Source organism: Molossus molossus, unplaced genomic scaffold (genome assembly GCF_014108415.1).
Source record: "Molossus molossus isolate mMolMol1 unplaced genomic scaffold, mMolMol1.p scaffold_m16_p_13, whole genome shotgun sequence".
NCBI classification, from domain to species: Eukaryota; Metazoa; Chordata; class Mammalia; order Chiroptera; family Molossidae; genus Molossus; species Molossus molossus.
In genome coordinates, this window is record NW_023425348.1 from 94,221,361 (window position 1) to 94,240,744 (window position 19,384).

A 19,384-nucleotide genomic window follows, 5' to 3' on the forward strand; every position below is an offset into this window, starting at 1 on the left:
CCGTGCTCAGCGCACAGCCCTCAGCGCACACCGTGCTCAGCGCACAGCCTTCAGCGCACACCGTGCTCAGCGCACACCGTGCTCAGCGCACAGCCCTCAGCGCACACCGTGCTCAGCGCACAGCCCTCAGCGTACACCGTGCTCAGTGCACAGCCCTCAGTGTACACCACAGCGCTCAGCGCACACCGTGCTCAGTGCACAGCCTTCAGCGTACACCGTGCTCAGTGCACAGCCCTCAGCGTACACCACAGTGCTCAGTGCACAGCCCTCATTGTACACCACAGTGCTCAGCACACACCGTGCTCGGTGCACAGCCTTCAGCGTACACCGTGCTCAGTGCACAGCCTTCAGCGTACACCGTGCTCAGTGCACAGCCCTCAGCATACACCGTGCTCAGTGCACAGCCCTCAGCGTACACCGTGCTCAGCCCATAGCACTCAGCGCACACCATACTCAGTGCACAGCCTTCAGCGTACACCGTGCTCAGTGCACAGCCCTCAGTGTACACCGTGCTCAGCGCACACCGTGCTTAGCGCACACCACTCAGTGCACAGCGCTCAGTGCACACTGCCCCTTAGCAGCAGCGGAGCCCCCACGGCCCCTGTGCTGATGCAACTACTCTATTGTTCTGCTCTTCCTCCCTTCATTCGCACCAGGGCTGATCAACTGACTGAAGAACAGATTGATGAATTCAAGGACATTTTCTCCCTATGTGACAAAGATGATGGTGGCACCATCACAGCAAAGGAACCTGGCACTGTTGTGAAGTCACTGGGTCAGAACCCAACAGAAGCCGAACTGCAGGAGAAGATCGATGAGGAGACGCTGATGGCAGTGGCCCCCGACTCCCCCGAACTGTGACTGGCGCGGCGAGGAAAAGAAAAGACGCCGTGAAGAGCTCGGCGGGCACTCCGCTGCGTCGTGGGCCAGGGTGGCGATGGTCACCTCAGTGCGGCAGAACGATGTCATGTCAGGACAGACTTAGGAGAGAAACGAACAGAGGAAGTGGATGAAATGATCGCAATAGCAGACCTGGGTGGAGATGGACAAGTCCACTCCGAAGAATTCGTACAAATGCTGACCACTTTCAACTCCGACCCCCAAGAAGAACCAAATTGAATTCTTTACTTACCCTTGCCAAAAAAAAAAAAAAAATCATTTATTCATTCTGTTTCTACATAGCAAAACTGAATGTCAAAAGTACCTGCTGTCCACGCCCACACAAGTCTGCACGTCCTGATTGGTGATCCTGGCCCCTAAAGATCCAGCTACACGCCAGTTTCACATACACACCCTGGTACTGCCTCACTGAGCAGGCAGCACGGAGTGGGCGCCTGGAGTTCCGTTTGCTACCGGTCCGTGCGCCCTGGGGCTGGCCGGTCTAGCACGCAGGCGGCTTGACAACGGAGCGCAGCCCGGCATTTGTATGAAAAAACAAATTCAAAACCTTGTCAAATGGGTTCTAGTTCGGTTTGTTAGTCTAAATTGTCAGAGCTGGTTTGCTGAAAGCAAGCACATTGAATGCCGGGCTGGTGGGGCTCAGTGGATGGAGCTTCGTCTCACGGAACCGAGAACTCCCTGTTCGATTCCCGTCAGGGCACGTGCCCGGCTGTGGGCTTGACCCCGGTGCAGGACACAGCCGATCGGTGTTGGTGCTTCTCATTCATCAATGTTTCTATCTCTCTCTCCCTTCTTCTCTCTCTCTCAAAAAAAAAAAAAAATCAATAAAAACGGAACAAAATCTAAAAATCAATAAAGTATATTTAACGTCGGTTCACCTGAGGATGTGTGTAGAAAAGTGGGTGAAGGGAAAATTGTCCAGATGTAACCCCACTGGCAGGATGGTCCCCCCTGCACTTCCCTGTGTCCCACCCGTGGTGACGGCGGCACACCCTGGTTTAGCGTCTGCATTGTACCAGAGCGAAATGAGTGTCAGGCTGTCACCATTCACACACATGTTTTAAAAAGAAACTTTTACCAAGGCAGCATCTTCAGACTCTTGTTTTTAAAACCCTGAACCCTGACTTGGAGCGCGCGGGGGTGGGCTGTGGACCTCGAGGCAGAGAACCGTCAACGCTGCTCTTCAGGAAATCACCACCGACGCCATTCCGAGTTGCAAATGCTAGTCTTCATTTTTCCCCAGTAAGAAGACCATTAACTTAAATAACACGTGTATCCTCCAGTGAGGATTAACAAAATGAAACAAAAAACGTGTACAGCCCTGCCAGGCAGGAAGTCTTGGTTGGTTGAGCGTCGCCCTGTACACCGCGGATTGCCAGTTCTATTCCCGGTCGGTTCAATCCCCGGTCTGGACGCGGTCGGGTGTGCGGGTTTGGGGGGATCGAGATTTCTCTCTCACATCGATGTTTCGTTCTCTCTCTCTCTTCCTTCTCTCTGAGCATGTCCTTGGGTGAGGATTCAGAGAGAGGAGAAAAACAACAAATCTTGTACAACCCTGGCTGGGTATCTCAGTTGGTTAGAGCATCGTCCCAATGTACCAAGGTTGCCAGTCAATCCAAGAATCAGCCAGTGAAGGCATAAATGAGTAGAGCAACAATCCCCCCTCTTCCTCTCTAAAACAATCCATGAACATCCTCAGGTGAGTACAAAGAGAACACTTGGAATAAATCACCGGCACGGGTAGGGTCTCTACCCCGTTGCGGACCGGTCCTGTGCTAAAGGTAGAGTGCTCTCTCTCGTCTTGGGGGGGTGGGGGGAGGAGATGAGTGAAATCATGAATAATCTTTATTTTCTCTCTGATGTTTCCATTTAATTTTTTTTTTATCACGAAGCAAAGAAGCCTTTCATAGTCAGGAATAAAAAGCGATTTCAAAAGGAAGTCATTAAATGACAACGCGCTTCTAGGAGAGCAACACAATTGAGAAAAGAAGTATTTTTCAGGCTTTAAATCCCAGTTTGACCCCCTGAGGCAGGGGTCAGAGGGTCCTGGCAGAGCCGGGCAGATTTCCTCCTGGATTCCCCTCTGCCCCTTCCCCCGTGTTGCCCTCTCTGTGGGGGAAGGGAGCCGAGTGTGGGGCTCATGACCCCCTTGCAGAGGCTCTGATGGGTCCCCACTTGGGGAACACCCCTTCCTTTCTTCAGTGGCCTCTTCTCGGGACCTCCACTGCCTGCCTTCCCAGAGCTGTCGCCTCCTCTGGCTGGGACCCTCTCTGGGCTTCTCCTCTCTCTGGGCACCCCCACTCTGCCCCATTCTGGGGGAGCTCCCTCCTGTCGGCTGCTGGGCTCCTTCCCTGGAGCCAGGAGACCCGTGGAGCCAGCCGGCTTTGCCACTTTCTCCTCCTGCCCCGACAGCCCCTCTCCAGCTGGAGGGCTGGGCTGGGGCCCCCACTCACCCACGGCAGAACCCCGGTGCGGGCCGCGGCCTGGAAGGCTGGACAGGACCCGGCACAGCCCTGCCTTTCCTTCCTGCCCAGCTCGGTGGGGGTGCTGGTCCGCTGACCGGCTTCCTGGGCTCCTGGGATGCAGGCTCACCACGTGAGCACGAAATGGATTCGGCGGCCTTGGTTTGCCCATGTGTAAAATGGGAGGATGAGTATTTTAGCACGTGGGAAACAGAGTAAAGATAAAAACAAATATTATAGCCCTACCAGTTCGGCTCAGCAGTTAGCGTGTTGGCTCCCAGACCAGAGTCTCAGGTTCGAGTCCAGTCAAGGGCACATACCTCGCACCTCGGTTGCGGTTCCTCCCTGCCCCAGTTGGCAACCAGTCGATGTGTCTCTTACGTGGATGTTTCTCTCTCTCTCTTCCTCCCTCTCTCCCTCCTGCTCTATCTGAGAAATAAATGCAAAAATGTCCTCGGGTGAGGATAAAAAAAAAAGAATAAATATTATAAATATAGCAAATTCCTGATACATCCCAATGTCGGGATGCAAAGGGATGGAGTGAGCCTTCCTCCCCCCTCACACTCCCCCAGGGTCCTGTATCCAAGGTTCCATGGCCTCCTGGCCCGCGCGTCTGCCAAAGCGGGTGGGTGGGCGGCAGCTGATCGACCATCAGAGGAGCGGGCCCCGAGCCAGGTGGGCGCAGACCCCTTCAGCAAAGGCCTAGGATGGGACTTTGGGCCGAGCCCCCTCGGCCGGCCGGGGGGGTGGGGCAACTCCAGAACCCACCAGCTGGAGGGCCACCGCGCTCATGCCTGGCTACTGCCTCACTCCCACCGCATCTCTGCGCCTGGCCACCCCTCGGTGTCCCTCCGCGGTGCCCTTCTGCAGGTCCTACAACATTCTGTTCCTGAACCTTCATTTCCCCACTTGGGCCATAATAACGATGCTGAAGGCTCACTGTGAGGCAGACCCTTATGTCACTACTTGTAATTCTTTTTTCTTTATCCTCCGCCAAGGGCGCTTTTCCACTGATTTTCAGACAGCGGGGCAGGGAGGGGGAGAGAGTGAAGCATCCCTGTGAGAGAGACTCATCCATCGCCTGCCTCCCACACGACCCCAAAGAAGGCTGGGGACCAGACTGCACCTGAGGCACGTGCCCTTGATCAGAACAGACCCCGTGGTCCGCGAGCCAGCGCTCTAACGGAGCCAAGCGGCCACGGCCCACTAGTGATTCTTAGAAACAGGACTTGGAGATGGATTTCACCAGCGCTACTCACTGAGGCTCTGAGCGGGCTGCGGCTCCTACGGGCAGTTGTCAAGGCCTCAGATGGGACCTGTGGGGAGAAGGAGCCCCGTGACTGGTGACCCAGTTCTGAGGGAGAAGCAAGCGTGTGCAGCCCTGTCCCCAGGCCCAGGAGAGCGGCAGGCGCTGGACCTTGGCTGCCCGCCGCTGGCTCTGGGGCCCGCTGCCCCCACGCTCTCAGACTCCTCATCCAGGGCTGGGGTCGGGGTCCACGCTTCAGCTGGGCCAGGGATCCCCCACGCTACCTGGGGCCCAGGCACTGCAGGGTTGGGACAACCACACCGAAGATGGTGTCTCCACCCAAGCCCGGCCTGCCTTGGGCCTCAGCCCTGTCCTGTGAGGACCCCACCAGCCCCCCCTTGTGAAGGAAACAGGGCTCCCCGGGCAGGGGCTCCCAGCCTGAGCTGGTTCTGTGGACGCCGACACACATCCCCTCCATCCTGTGTTCCCTACAGTGAGCCGTGGGCGGGTAGTGCTCCCCACGCAGGGGCGGGGTTGTGCTCCCCACGGTGGGCCGAGCGCAGGGGCGGGGCTGTGCTCCCCACGGTGGGCCGCGCGCAGGGGCGGGGGCGTGCTCCCCACGGTGGGCCGCGCGCAGGGGCGGGGGCGTGCTCCCCACGGTGGGCCGCGCGCAGGGGCGGGGGTGTGCTCCCCACGGTGGGCCGAGCGCAGGGGCGGGGGCGTGCTCCCCACGGTGGGCCGAGCGCAGGGGCGGGGGCGTGCTCCCCACGGTGGGCCGAGCGCAGGGGCGGGGGCGTGCTCCCCGCGGTGGGCCGCGCGCAGGCTTGCTAAGTCTGACTGTGCCGAGCGGTAAGGTAAACTTGCCCCGATGGACCGAGGGTGCGATGGGCAGCCTCTAGGACAGTTTCAGTGTACATACGCTTTCAACACAACGAATCTACTCGTATCTGTCCCTCTGTGGTGGTTAAACAATGACCCCCGAAAGGGATGTCCGAAGCCTAACCCTCAGAACCCTGGAACAAGAGACTTTGACCTTGGAAAAAGCGTCTTTCCAGACATGAGGACCCCGGATCGCCCACATGGGCCCTGAATGCAGCGACAAGTGTTAAACTATAACGGGAGGGACACAGGGGAAAAGCCACGTGAGCACAGGCAGAGACTGGCGGGACCAGCCACAGGCCCGGGGCACCTGGAGGCCCAGCGCTGGAGGGGGCAGGAAGGACCCTCCCCCGAGCCTTTGATGGGAGCGCGGCCGGCCCAGGCACCTTGATCTCTGGCCTCTGGCCTCTACAACCTACAGAGAATCAACTTCCCTTGGTGTCAGGCCCCAATTTCTGGAATTTTTTGGCAGCTCTCGGAAACCAATACAGCGCCCCTGACAAATGCTGGCTGACGCGCGGAGAGGGGTGTTCTGGATGTTTCCAGACCGTTGTTGGGGAGGCATCCCAGCACCCTGGGTGCCCCCGACAGGCCGTGGGGGCAGAGCTGGTGCGTCCCTGGGCGGGATCCGGTGCGGGACTGGTTGGGAAGCAATGGGGACCAGAGACCCTAAGGGTGACTGGTCAGGGAGAAGGGACCAGGAGGAGGCCAGAGGGGCCACAGTGGAAGGAGGGAAGGAGGGTGGGTGGGGAAGAGGTGGAAAGTGAGGGCAAGAAAAGGAAGTGGCTGGGCAGGAAGTTGTGTGTACTTGGCACCACCGTGGTACCAGTGTATGTACCCTTGGGCAGGCTGGCCTCGGCTGTCTGAGCTTCCCCAGGCTGACCCCTCTGGGAGGCGGTGACCCAGGGCCTCCGGGCCCACGGCTGGCTCCGGAGATTGGGTGGAGAATGAACACGGGACATGGTAAGGGTTCTCCAGACTGATTCTGGGAGTCTCGGTGTGACTGAGACCTGCCTGTCATCCCTGCAAAGGCCAAGGGAGGACAGAAGAGAAGCCTGGAGCTGAGGGGGCGGGTGGAGGGACCATCTTGTCATCACGAAGGGACAAGATGCCCAAAAGTGCCTGGACAAGCAGGCAGATTCCCCAGACCAGCCAGCCCCCGCCAGGCACCACTGGGCCTTTTCTGGAAGGTGGACCACCCTCTAGGGTCACAGACACTGGCCAGTGAAAGGACTCTCACTTCCAAGGTAGAGAGCAGCCCAAAGAAAGAGTGGGTTCTCCCAGGGCCGCCCTGCCGGGCTTTCAGATCCAGCTCGGGACCCCCACGCCGCACAGGCTGCGCCCGCAGAGCCCCCTCCGCCCTGCCCTCCCTCCCTCCCCGTTACCCGGCAGCGGTGGAGCCAAAGCTAGGGCTTAAGGTCTAATCCAGGCACCCAGCTCAACTTGAACTTCAGACAAACAACGGGTCATTTTTTTTAGTACATCTCATTTTCACAAATTAAATGTCTAACCACCATACTGCACATCTGAAACCAACAGAAAATATTTTTCAAAGCTTTTTTTCCCAAATATGTTTTTATTGATATTTCAGAGAGGGGGAGAGTGAGGAACATCGATCAGCTACCTCCCATACGCACCCCGACTGGGAATTGAACCCACAACCTGGCATGTGCCCTGACCGGGAATTGAACAGTTGCATGGGACAGCAGCCAACCAGCTGAGCCACAGGGGCCAGGGCCCGAGATAAACTACTGAACATGAACTGCAGCAGAGACAAAAGCTCCCAACCTCGTCCCCTTTGCCACCCTCATTCTCCAACATGCCAGTTGGATAGCATCGCACACTGATACCACCTCCGCTTGACTGTAAAAAAAGCCCCAACTCATGTCCAGACATAAATACAATGTGAGGGTATAAATAAAGCAGGAAGATAAAGAGATGTGCCTAGCAAACAAAATAAATTAGTCAGAAATATCACGTTGGCAACTAAGTGCTGGGAAACTCAGCGTCTGGGCTGCTTTTCGGAAGCTACTGGCGGGATTGGGCCGTTTAACCCATTCTTTCTCCGGCTTTCCCACGAACCGCGTGGGCTTGGCTGAGGTCGGAAGCTGCCGGGTGCCCATCCAGAGTGACGGGAAGCAGCGTCAGCGGCTGCTCTTTTCGGGTCGATATCCGGAGCCAGAGCCCCAAGACCGCCAACGTGATGAGACAACTGAGGGGGGTGCAGATGGCAGAGGGGGGTCCATCTCAAAGGCCCTCACAGGAAACCCACTATCTGATCGAATCTGACGCCCTGGAGTTAGGCCGCGGTGGCAAGGAAGGGGCCGCTGGGGCTGTGCCTTCGCTCCCTGTCCCTGAGCGGGCGGCAGAGTGGCCGGCTCCCTTAGGGGGCAAGTAAGTACCGGCTTCATGCAGGGTGCTGGCTGTCAGAGGGCCAAGCAGCCCGAGGGTGTCCATCCCAGAACCAGCCGGCGTGGGGCGTTCTCAAGATGTACCCAGGCTGGAGGGGAGCTCTGGGCTCCCCCTGTTCTGGAAGCCTGCGGGGGGGCGGGGGGGCCTGTGGACCCAGACAATTCTGTCCTGGGGTGGGGGGAGGGCTTGGAGTTGAGATCTGGACCAATTCTCACGTGTGGTGGAGTCAAATGTGCCTGCCATTCAGAGCTGATCACCAATACATGAATGTAAAACGAGTGCTTTTCTTTGGTCTCCTTGCCAGAAATGATGGTAGAAATCGGCAGAGGATTTCAGCCTTAAGCACGTCCCTGAAGATAAAGAGTTCCCCGTCAGTGGAGGCAGTCAAGAAGAACAGGGGCAGCACTCGGAAAGCACTCGTCCAGCAATGATCAAAGTCAGGGTAGGGAGTCGGGGTAGCACCTGGGAGGGGTGTGTGTGTGTGAAGGGCTTACAATTTTATGATCATACAAATCTACACCCTAGAAATGGGCACAGCCGATGTTAAACTGTCTGCGTACAAATTCTAAACGTGTCTTCCTAGCGCTAACTAGAACGCGGGCCCGGGAGCCTCCTATGCTAGCACCCCGGCCTTGGGGCCTGGCCCGGCTGCGGGGGGGGGGGGGGAGCCCGTTATTTCTGAAAGCTGGGGCTTCGCACCAGCCTCAGCTTGTTGGCAATCCCGAACGGGTCCATGCTGTCGGTCTCCAGGGGCGAAGAGTACGGGTCAGGCTCCAGGCGGTCCTCCGCGGGCTCCGGTTCCGCCGGGCTCCTGGGCAGCATGGGCAGGAAGTGGGACAGCGGCAGAAAGCCCCTGTCCTTGTACTGCTGCCTCTGCCTGGCGCTGCTCAGGGACACGGGCAGCTGGTGCTTCTTGGACCGGTACACGTTGTAGCCATCGGGGCGGATCTCCTCCTCAAAGGCACAGTCCTCAGGCGAGAACTGAGGCTGCGGAGAAAACAGACCGCGTGAGCAGTGAGCACCGCGCACCGAGCACCGCGCACCCCGGGCGGCGGGCGCGCCCTTCCAGCCACAGTCCCGGGTGTGCGGTTCAAGGCTCTAAAGGTTATAACGTCCGGTATAAAACACAAAGGTATTAAAGTGCACATTTACATATAGATGTACACTTACTACCTTTTAATATACACTTACAACTTTCTTATCACTTCACTTTTGAAATTTCATTTTCCAATTACAGCTGAGATACAATATGTTCTTCTCAGGCATACAACAGTGATTAGAGATTTAAAATTTACGAAATGATCACTCCGTAAGTCTAATACCCATTTGGCAACATAATTACAATATGACTGACTATATTCCCTATGCTGTACTTTAACATTTATGATATCTGTTAAATATAGCACGAAACGTGTTAAATGTATGTACTTTATATACATTTACTTCTGTACTTTATGCACCTTTAGAATTTATCAACCTGTAAACACACACACGTCGGGGAGATAGTATCACTCAATGTCTGTATATACTTTACATCGATCCCTTGTGTTTTCCACACAATGTCACTTTTTAGTCTTGTTCTGAGCAATAACATCCATGAAATCAGAAACCTGACATGCACACGTCTCCCCTCTCCCTTCACCTTAAGTATTAAGTACCGACATTAAAATGCCCTCTTACTCCACAGCTGATTCAGGAAACTGCTCAACAGGATGCTTTAGGGTCAGTCTCTTCATTAAGAATCACAGGGAGTCCCCGTTTAGACCCCAGTAACTGCGAGATTCCAGGTCTTTGTTTGGTGCCCTTGCCACCAGCCCCCTCCAGTTCCATCCAGGCAACCTGCCAGGACGTCCAGATAGAGTCCTCCTCCCCCAGGCCCAGGGCAGCGCCTGCGGGGTGGCCGGAAGTGTGTGTGTGTGTGTGTGTGTGTGTGTGCGCGCGTGCGTGTGTGGAAACCAGGGCCAGGTCCTAGACCCTTCCGTTGATTGAGAGGTACGGGTGGGCAAGTAGTTTCCAGCTAGTGTCATTACCCCTTGGGGACACAGAGGACCGCCCACAGCAGGGAGCCAGGCGGGCTGGGCAGTAAACAACCCCAGGAGGCACCCAGTCTCATTTCTGCCCAAGCCTACAAAGGTCATTGAACTGCAGGTGGGTGATCGCTGTGTTGATAAGGCCCTGATAAGGTCTGCAGCCCAGGCACTGGTATAAAGCCACCAGGGGAGGGGGGGGTAAATACAAATAGACAAATGAGGGAAGTAAACCTAAGTGGTGAACTATTTTACTCTGCTGGTTATTTGGGAGAAGTTAGCATCAAATTCTTTTTTCCGTACAGAAATGAAATGATTTCGTTTCTAGGAGAATGTGGACTCTTTTTTTTTTTAATCCTCATTGTTTGCTAAGCCAGGCCCACGGGGTGAAGAAGAACTGGAGTTTAGGTGGACTCCCCTCCCGCACCCCCATTTGGATTAGGAGAATGGTAGGTTAGAGCCCAGCAGGCCCTCCAGCCATTGCTGCCCCCCCACAAGTCGACGGCACAATAACTAAAGTTGCAGCTAGGGCTGAGCTGCTCCGGGTGTCGGCTTTCAACGAGACCAGGAGACCACCCCCTTCCTTCGCCTCCATGCCGGCCCTTTCGCGCGGGACTCCGCCATAAACCGAACAGGGTCGCTGGATAAACGAGTAGGCAGCCCCCAGAGCTCCAGCACGATTTTGAGAAACTAAAAAGGTTACCGCTGCGGGGGCGGCGGGGGATCCGTATCCTTCCTGGGACGCGGGACGTCCACTGAGGCGCAGGCGCCTCTGTGCTGGGGCCGTCTTTGTTCCCCGACCAGAGACCCGGCATCGAACACTTCCTGTCCTGACACTCCCGTGGGTGCCTGGGCCACCTCCTCCCAGTCCCCTAGCCCCCCACCCCCAAAGGCATTTGCAGTACAGGTGAGCAGGACACCGGGAACGGGAACGCATTGGAATACTTTCCTGATGCGTGTGCAAAAGTTAATTTGAACATATCTCCGATCCTAAATGTCACTTTTTCCTGCCTCGTTTGAAGGTTTACCTTTTGAAAAAGAGCCGAGTGGTGGATACACCTTTTTTCTTTTTTAACGGGAGGGGAACGGAGGCGAGGACCACCTAGGGGCAGGCCCAGACCGAAAAGGCCCGAGGTGCGTCTTCCTGTTTAATATCCAACAGAGCTGAGTAACGGGTCCCCTACCCCCGAGAGGACCAACTTTGGTTCAACTGTAAATGCTAAGGCCGCTTTGACCCGTTCTCCGGTCACTGGCCGGAACCCTAAACTTCGTAGAAAAAAGTCGGACATGAACGGAATCGGGCTCTTGCCGTCTTCCATGCGGGCCCGCAGGAGGAAGCCAGGAACTCTGGATCTGATCCAGCGCACCGCCCCCTCCCCAGCAGGCCCCTTCCCCAGGAGGCCCCCGCCCCAGCGCATCTCGCCCGGCGGCGACACCTACCAGCCCCAGCATCCTGCCGTCGGCTCCCATGCAGAGGTACAGGACACTGTGCACACCTTTGATGGCCACTTTCCGCAAAGCGACTGCCCTGATTTCCACCAAACCTGATACAAGAGAAGCAAAAAGCTGCCGCCGGAACCCGTGGGGCCCACGAGCATGTGGATACGTTTGGTCGGTGCACGCGCCCGTGCCCTCCCCCACCCCATTTCCCTATCTCCTCACGTTGTTGGGGGCCCAGGGAGGGAGAGGAATGCTGAGGTGCCAAGCCCTGGGATTCCTCCGTGCGAGGGGTTCGCGGGAGCCAAAGGGGGCCCAGGGGAGGGTAACGCACGGGTGCGGTAGGTCCACGCACCCATGCGCTCTCCCCGAATCCTTGCGCTGTCGGGGGGGGGGAGGGACCCGGGGAGGAAACAGAATGCAGATTTGCCCAAACCCTGGCGTTATCGGGAGTGGGAAGCCCGCGGGAGTCGAAGGAGGAGAAGGGAAGAGGGACTCTGGGAAGGAAGGGGACCCAGCCGGCACTCACTGTGCGCGCTCTGGCCCCGCGCGCAGTCCACCGTGCCGTCCGCGCGGATGCGCAGGAAGCAGCTGGACGGGCCGTGGGGGCCGGAGGTGTACAGGTGCCGCAGGCGGATGGACTCCCCCCAGCCGTAGTGCACGTGCGGCCCAGCGTCTGAAAGGGCTAGGGGGCCCCCGGCCGTGGCCAGCCAGAGGCCGGCCAGGATCAGGGCGCGGGCCACGACGCATCGGATCTGAGCGCTCCGCATGGCACCTCTCTCGGGCTCCAGGAGCAGTTCGTTCAGGCGGCTTGGGGGTGCGGGAGGCTGGGTGGCAGCAGGGACGCCCTGCAGGTCTGTGCGTGATGAGGTGGGGGTGTCCGCGGGGCCGTCCAGCCAGCCGTGCACTCCGGGTGCGCTGCGCTGCTGCTGCTGCTCCGAGGGCGTAGCGGCTCCGGGCCAGCAGCCTTATATAGTGCGCCTTACCGTCTCGGCGGGTGGGTACCCATGACACCCGAGCATTTCTTATCAGGATTGCATCAGGCCCCCGCCCCCTGGACACACCCACTCATATCCCGCCTCCGGCCCCAGCCCCCTCCAGGGTCTCTGCCCGCGTGACCCCGCCCAGGTCTGGGGGCGGAGGAGGCCCCTCTCCGCCGGAGTGTTCGGAGGAGCTCCTCCCCGCGGCTCGGTGGCGGAGCCAGCGGCCAGGTCGCTCTTGACTGGACGAATTTGATTTTATAAAGCAATAAAGGAGATGACGGAGCCCCGCCTCCAGTATGCGGCTCCCCAGGAAATGTGCTCGTCGCGGGGCGCTAGCAGGGGCGGGGGGCCAAAGATTGAGGGACACTGAGCATTGCAACCCTCACCCCCTGTCCGGAATAACCTTGCCTCTGTTTTAGGACCCTTTCCTCTTAAAAGCCCCATTCGCTTCCTCCCGCGACGGTGCCCACCCTCCCAACCGGACGTAAAGCCGCGCATTAGAATTTCCCCCGCAGCGAGGACCCTCTCACGTCCTCCCAGCTTGTGTTCTCGCGATCCTTGCCCCTCCTCCACCCCGGCCCCTTTAATACCGGTAAACTGTACCCCGACCGGGGGCCAGGCTAGATCTCCGCCCTCGCAGAAACAATGGGGCGTCGCGCGGGCGCCGCTAGATGGCGCTTCAGCCCGGCTTTCGGCCGGTGCTCGGCCTCGCTCGCGGCCGTTGTGAAGGGGCCTTTGGGGTGCGGTGGGCTTGCAAGCGTAGATTGAGAAGCCGATTTTCAGTGTAAGCGCGGGGCTCGGAGCCAGTGGGCCCCTCTGTTTTTGTGGTTGGTCCAGTAATCGGGTCCCTGAGCGCAGCGCGGATGAAGAGGTCAGGGAGCTTCTTATTGGTGGGGAGGGGCAGAGGAGCCACCAAGCGCACTGCTGGGGTGGGGGTCGGCACCAGGTGGGGAAATTGGGGCCACCCAGTGAAGTGGCTCCTGCGAACCCGGGACCTTCTCCAGGGACTGAACAGGGGGACAGTATCCACAGAATGCGCTGGCGGGAAGTGAGGGGTCTCCCCAGCGCGCTTGGGCTCAACACCGAGTCTTTCTCATCATTCCTCCAGCCCTCCCCCCACCTCCTGGGTGTGAGGCCCCGGGAAGCTGGTTTTGGGGGAAAGCTACTGATTCTTTTTCGCTATTCCTCCAGCCCCCCCCCCCCCCAAATCCTGGGTGTGAGGCCCCCGGAGGCTGGTTTAGGGGGAGAGCTGCACTGGCGCGGCGCAAAGGCGACGGGAAGGCACACGAGCCGGAGGGCAGCAGCGCCCGGCCTGGTGGGCCTGGTGCATCGCAAGGGGCGAAGGCCACGTGAAGCCCCGTCCATGACTGGCATCAATGACGGAGCACGCTGAAAATGTCACCAGGAAAGTCTTTACAGAAAGACATCATCTCAAAGGCTTTATAGACCAGGGACCCCCACGCTGTGTGTCTTGGTTCAGAAAGCCACGGCTTCTGTTAAATCTAATTACTTCCCCCCTGTGGCTTTCAATCGACGGCCGCTCCTATTAAAGTTAATTACCCTCCCCAGCAGCTCTGGTTTTTAAAGATCTTGGATAAATGCGGGGCCTGAGGAGGATGTCAGGGGTTGCACGGGGACGCGCCCAAATCGGGCTGGGGTTGCCCCCCCCCCCCCCCCGCCAGCCTCTGGCTCCACCCCCACTCGTCAGCGGCCCCTCCTAAGGCCATGGCGGGGAAAGAGCGGCGGCTGTAATCTGGTTGCTCCCGAGGATGGCAGAGGAGGCAGCTTCCTAGGCTGTTACAACCACTTTAGGGGTGTTTTCGGCTTACACCCCCACAAGTACCCTTATGACATCCTGCCCCCCCCCCAACAGTGGAAGAGTGACCCAAGACTGCAAACCTGCAAATGGTGGACCTGTTATTTGAACTCTGGCCGGCAGGCTTGCAAGCCCAGGCCCTGCTGCATCTGGGGGAGGAGCCTAGCAGGGGCTCGGGCTGCGGGTCCGAGCTGGGGCCCTCTCCCCGGGCAGGTCAGGAACCTGCTGTGCCTGTTGCCTCCCCATGCCTGCTTTCGGCTTGCGCCGTGGTCATATGGGAGTAGGCGCCCAGTGCCGGAGTGTAGGGCATGAGAAGTGATGGCTGTCCACCCAGGGTCTGTCTGCGGTGTGCCAGCCTTTTCAGTCACGGCAGTGCTGAGAGTTCACATGATTAATCTGTGCTACATGTGAAGAAACTGAGGCTTACAGTTGGCCGGGCCCCAGCAAGAGTTTGCACCCAGGTAGGCAGTGTCCCAGAGCCTGGGCGAGTGTGTTGGTCCGTGTGGTTGGAGGAAGCCAAGAGGGGCAGAGGAAAGGCAGCACTGGCCAGCAGGGGGCGCAATGGCTAAGGCTCTCCAGGTGAGAGCTGCCAAGTTGAAGGTGAGGACCTCTTCCCAAGCCTCTCCAAGCCCCTGACCCCTGCTGCCCCGTGTGCTGGGTTTGACTGATTTTTATTTTTCAGGCTGCATTTGATTTGGTCCAGGTGGCCGATGCAGCTGACACCCTGGTGAGACTCCGTTCTCTGGGTGGCGTGAGCAACGCCAGCCGGGTCCCAGTCATCCCAGCTGCCCGCTCAACCCAGGCCCGGCCCCAGCGGTCTCCGGAGCAGATGGCCAGCCGGGCTTGGCTTGGCAGCTTAGTCCTGGACTTGATGTGAGCGGGATCTTTTTAACTGCCGGAAACCGTTTTCCAGGGGTTGCCCTCCTTCAACCAACATGCCTCCGGATGATGGCAAAGGAGACGGTCACCGTTTCTACCCCACGCCCCAGCAGCGAAGACGTTCCGCTTCACTTCCCGTCTTGGCTTGAGGAAAAGAATCCTTTGGCTTCTCACTTTATGGTTACACATTTACATCACAGTGTCAAACGCTCCTTCTAAAGCACTTTCCTGGCCTCTCCCAAATCCCCGCCCCGCCCTGAGGTTGAGAAGTACTTTGTAACTGCAGAAGCTTCTGGGTGTTGGTAAAAAAAATCTTCATCAGGAAAAACAAGAACTGCGGTTTTGAACTTGGGACGGAGAGGACTGTGAAGTTGGATGAGGGGGCAAACTGCACCGCCGGCTGGTGGCTGAGCCAACACTGGCACTCAGGGCCCCGAGGCTCGGCCTTACGTTTTGCTAGAACCTGCTAGAACCTGTATGATTTCCCCCGAAGCCTTCTATTTCACCAAAAAGAGGCCACCCCACTAGCTGGAAATTGATACGGGCTGTGGCAGAGTCACAAAGGGACGATGTCTCGGTGCCTTTATTTCTTATTTGTAAAAGAGCAAAAAGGCACCTAATTGTCAGGGTTAATGTGCGAATTAGAGGTTCTCCATGGAGAGACGGAGGTTTGTAGAGACCACTGGCCCATGGACCTGTGTCACAGAGGCGTAGCTATTGCTGTGCATTTAAGGGCCCCGAGGCTCGGCCTTACGTTTTGCTAGAACCTGCTAGAACCTGTATGATTTCCCCCAAAGCCTTCTATTTCACCAAAAAGAGGCCAGCCCACTAGCTGGAAATTGATACCCCTTCCCCCCAGGTAGCTGTAAACATTTCCCAGGGCACTAAATGCCCTTCTAGGCACCTTTGACCCCCGCAGATCTGAGCAGGGTTCCTAGGGGTAGGCAATCTGCCCCCTAGTGCTGGACGCTTAGATTGTCCCCAACGTCCCTACCCACATCACGCAGGGAGGGTACCCGCGGAGACGCCCCTCACACCTGTCCACTGTCCCCGCGGTCTTACAGGCAGGCCGGGTCACACGCTGGGTGGGCGGGGGTGCAGCGCCCTCCTGGATTCAGCACACTGCCCTGCTTCTGCGCGCTCAGGGTGGCAGCTTCCTCCAGACGACCTGGGCCAGCCTGGGACTGTGTTTGAGGTGCAGCCACCAGCAGGGGCCCCTGTGGTCCCGGAGCCTGAGCCACGCCGTGGCCGGGCTCCCCCGTGAGCAGTGCCTGGGTGTGGCTGTGCCTGTGTCTTAGTTTGTCGTGTGGGGTGAAGTTGCCATAGATGTTCCTTGTACTATTCTTGCAACTTCTCTGGAGGTTTGAAATTTTATACACTCAAATGGTAACAATATTTATAATATTTCTTTAAAAGAACACGTCCGAATAACCAACTAGAAGGAAAACCCCGACCCAGCTGCCTGGGACCGGCCTGTGGCTTATAGCTGGCACTGGGCAAGGGTCTGCAGCCTCCAGCCGGGTTCCCGGACATGTTCTCTTTGGAGGTCGACAGAGCACCGTGAATGCATTGCGGCCACTGCCATCAGCAGCGTTTTCCAGAGCGGGAAACTGAGGCTCGGGAGGCAGCGTGGCGGACCCACGGCAGCTGTGCAAAGCAGCAACTGGGGCATGGAGAAGGTGGCTACTTGGGGTCTTCTCGGGGCCTGTCTCCTAGATACGGGGAGTCATGTCCATCGCTGATGTCACAGGCAGAGGACACTTCTAGGCCACTATTCCTTGAGGAATGACCCCGAGGTCTCGCCATTCCTTCAGGGACACTCCCTCCCGTCCCACGCCGCGCCAGTGGGGAGCAACTCTGTCTCTCCTCCATTGGAAGCGTCCTTCCCAGCATTAAACACGCCCTTTTTAAATGGGAAATAATTTTTACGAACTTGGTGGTTGGGTCTGGTTTCGTATGGGGTGTCAGTACCTTATTTGAACTGGTTACTGTCCTGTGTGACCTGAACAGCAGAGCTGCGTTCAGGTCACAGGGAGCTGAGGACGCAGAGATCCTGAGAAGTCCATCTGCTGCCCAACGTTCCGCCCTGGTTATTACCGCGATAGTCACCTCTTGGCTGGATGCCTGCTCTGGGCCAGACACTGTGTGTACACCCATGAATGTGCATGTGAGTATGGTGTGCATACATGTACTTGTGTGGATGCATGTGTACACTCATGAAGGTGCATGTGTGTATGCAGTCATGAACGTGCATTTGTGCGGGTACGTGCATGCATGTGCACATGTGTGAATATATTGTACGCCTCTGAGCATGCACGTGTGGGTATGTGTGTGCATTCATACATGTGCATGCATTTGTGCACCCGTGAGTATGCATTTGGGCATGCGCATGTGTGAATGAACATGTACACCCATGCATGTGCACTTGTATATGGGTATGTGTGAGCATGTGTACTCGCATGTGTGTGCATGAGTTCATGTGCGTGCATGAGTGTATGTGTGTGTGTGCTTTTGCATGTGTGACCTCTCATATCAGCGGCTCGGTGGTCCTGTCGCCGTCTCCCAGGTGAGTAAATGGAAGCTCAGAAGGGACATGGCCTTCTGGGGAGCACTAGCTAAGGCCAGGAAGTGGTGATTTATGTGATTCGTTGCAGTCCCCTGGGCCTGGTGTCCGTAAGCTCCGTGGCAGGGTGTGGAGGTCTTGGTCACTGCGATACCCCCGGCACAGCCTTGTAACTGGGTGATAAATGTCTCTTAAACAAAGGAGAGAAGGGAGGGAGGAGAGGGGAGGACAGAGATCTGTCCCTGGCCTCCTAGGCCTCCAGCCCGGCCTTCCTGGCAGGTCAGGAGACCAGAGGTATTTTGCTTTGAGGCATTTAAACATCTGCTCGGGGCTCAGTTCCGGCTAGGGTTTCTGACCACATGTACGCAGATCGAGGGGGTTGGGGATCCCTCCAAAGGCCTCCGCTGTGTGCCTTGACTCAAGCACTTGACCCGGTCTCCCTGTGGAGGAAAGGGGACCGGTGGGCTGCAGGAGGCCGCAGGAGAACATGGGGCCCCCACCCAGACCTCTCACTGTGGTTAGGCTGTGACGAGGAGGGACCCCTCCCTGGAGCCTGTTCAGAGCTGCTGGAGCACCCAGACCATGCCGGGGCCACGAGGAGACAGCTCCGTTCTACAGCCGGGGAGACCGAGGCACAGGGACCGCAGGAAAAGACGGGGAGGTGTCCTAGCCAGAGAGAGTGCCTCCTCTCGCTCCCGCCACCCCCCTGCTCTCTCCCCATGTCCCCTTCGTCCACACGTAGCTCCTGCCCCATCCTCACCCTCTCCCCTAGAATCCACCCTAGACCCTTGTTCGTCTCACCACCACCCACTGCAGGACACTGACCTCAGCCCCCCAAGATCTCAGGTTTCCTGGGGAGAGGTCGACAGCTTTCAGCCCATGTTCCGCGGGCCAGCCCTCAGTCCTGTGGACAGCGGCTCCCCGCCCTGGCCTGGCCTCGGAGGTGGCCTGGTGCCCTTCCGCGTGCACCCGGGCTGGCCCGGCGACCTCCACCGGCTGCGATGGGAATTCAAGCGCGAGCCTAGCAGCGGCCGGGGAAGGGCTGGGGGAGGTGGCCGCATCCGGTCCCCGAGCAGAGCCTTGGTCTCTCAGGTCAATGGCGAGGGCGGAAAGGGACGCGGATTCTGTGTGGCTCTCACCTAATAGCAGCTCCGCTAGTGCTCCCCCAGGGTGTTGGTGAGGGGGGGTCCCTGCGGAGATGCTGGCCAGGGGATGACGAGAGGACGCGTCACCACGGTAGCCAACCTGGCCTCCTGTGGGTGCGGCTTCCTTTTTCACCTCAGTGTCTGAGTCTCATGATTTTTGTTTGTTTTAAGGGTTCCTTCTAGAAGCTTCCTCACAAGACAGTGGGAGTCACAGTCTTAGTTCCTCTTGACCTCGGGACCCATGACCTCAAATGTGTTTCTGTGATCTCCCTGGGGACCCTTGGCCAAGCTTTGCGCCCCTGACCCTTCCTGACGGGGTCTCTTGCAGGCGTGGCTCCGAGACCCCCCACCAGGCCCCTACCACCGCCTCTCATGGGGTGCAGGGGCGTTTTCCGAGGGGCAGCGAGGGACGTGGCCTTTATCTCCTTTGGCTCTACATGGCCCCTGCTCAAAACAGCTGGCTGGCATCTGTGAGAACAGCAACTGCCGTTTGCTGGGCACCTCCTTTGTGCCAGGCTTTACCCAGTGGCCGTGAGTCCTCACACCTACCGGCAGGGGGTGGGTGTCCTGCCTGAGGCCACCAGCTTGTAAGCGGCAGCTTTGGGACTTCAGGCGGACCTGCAGGCTGGTCGGTA

At 58.0% G+C, this 19,384-nt stretch overlaps 1 protein-coding gene and 1 pseudogene across 1 annotated transcript; one reads left to right on the plus strand and one right to left on the minus strand.

Annotated features, from left to right (window-relative positions):
* Positions 1-609: 609 nt before the first annotated feature.
* On the plus strand, positions 610-1,119 carry LOC118628760 (annotated as a pseudogene).
* Positions 1,120-8,571: 7,452 nt separating this feature from the next.
* On the minus strand, positions 8,572-12,133 carry FGF19 (fibroblast growth factor 19). The gene is made up of 3 exons (XM_036259100.1): positions 11,893-12,133; positions 11,367-11,470; positions 8,572-8,886 (listed from the first exon to the last, which is right to left on the minus strand). Exons 1-3 carry the CDS (start codon positions 12,131-12,133, stop codon positions 8,572-8,574), a joined length of 660 nt encoding a protein of 219 aa, XP_036114993.1.
* Between the last annotated feature and the right edge of the window lie 7,251 nt (positions 12,134-19,384).

Coding starts and splice junctions, on each gene's coding strand:
- FGF19 (XM_036259100.1), bottom strand. CDS start 12,133: ATGCGGAGCGCTCAGATCCGATGCGTCGTGGCCCGCGCCCTGATCCTG. Junction 11,471..11,892: donor GCGGGGCCAGAGCGCGCACA/GTGAGTGCCGGC, acceptor CTCTTGTATCAG/GTTTGGTGGAAATCAGGGCA. Junction 8,887..11,366: donor ACGGCAGGATGCTGGGGCTG/GTAGGTGTCGCC, acceptor TTTTCTCCGCAG/CCTCAGTTCTCGCCTGAGGA.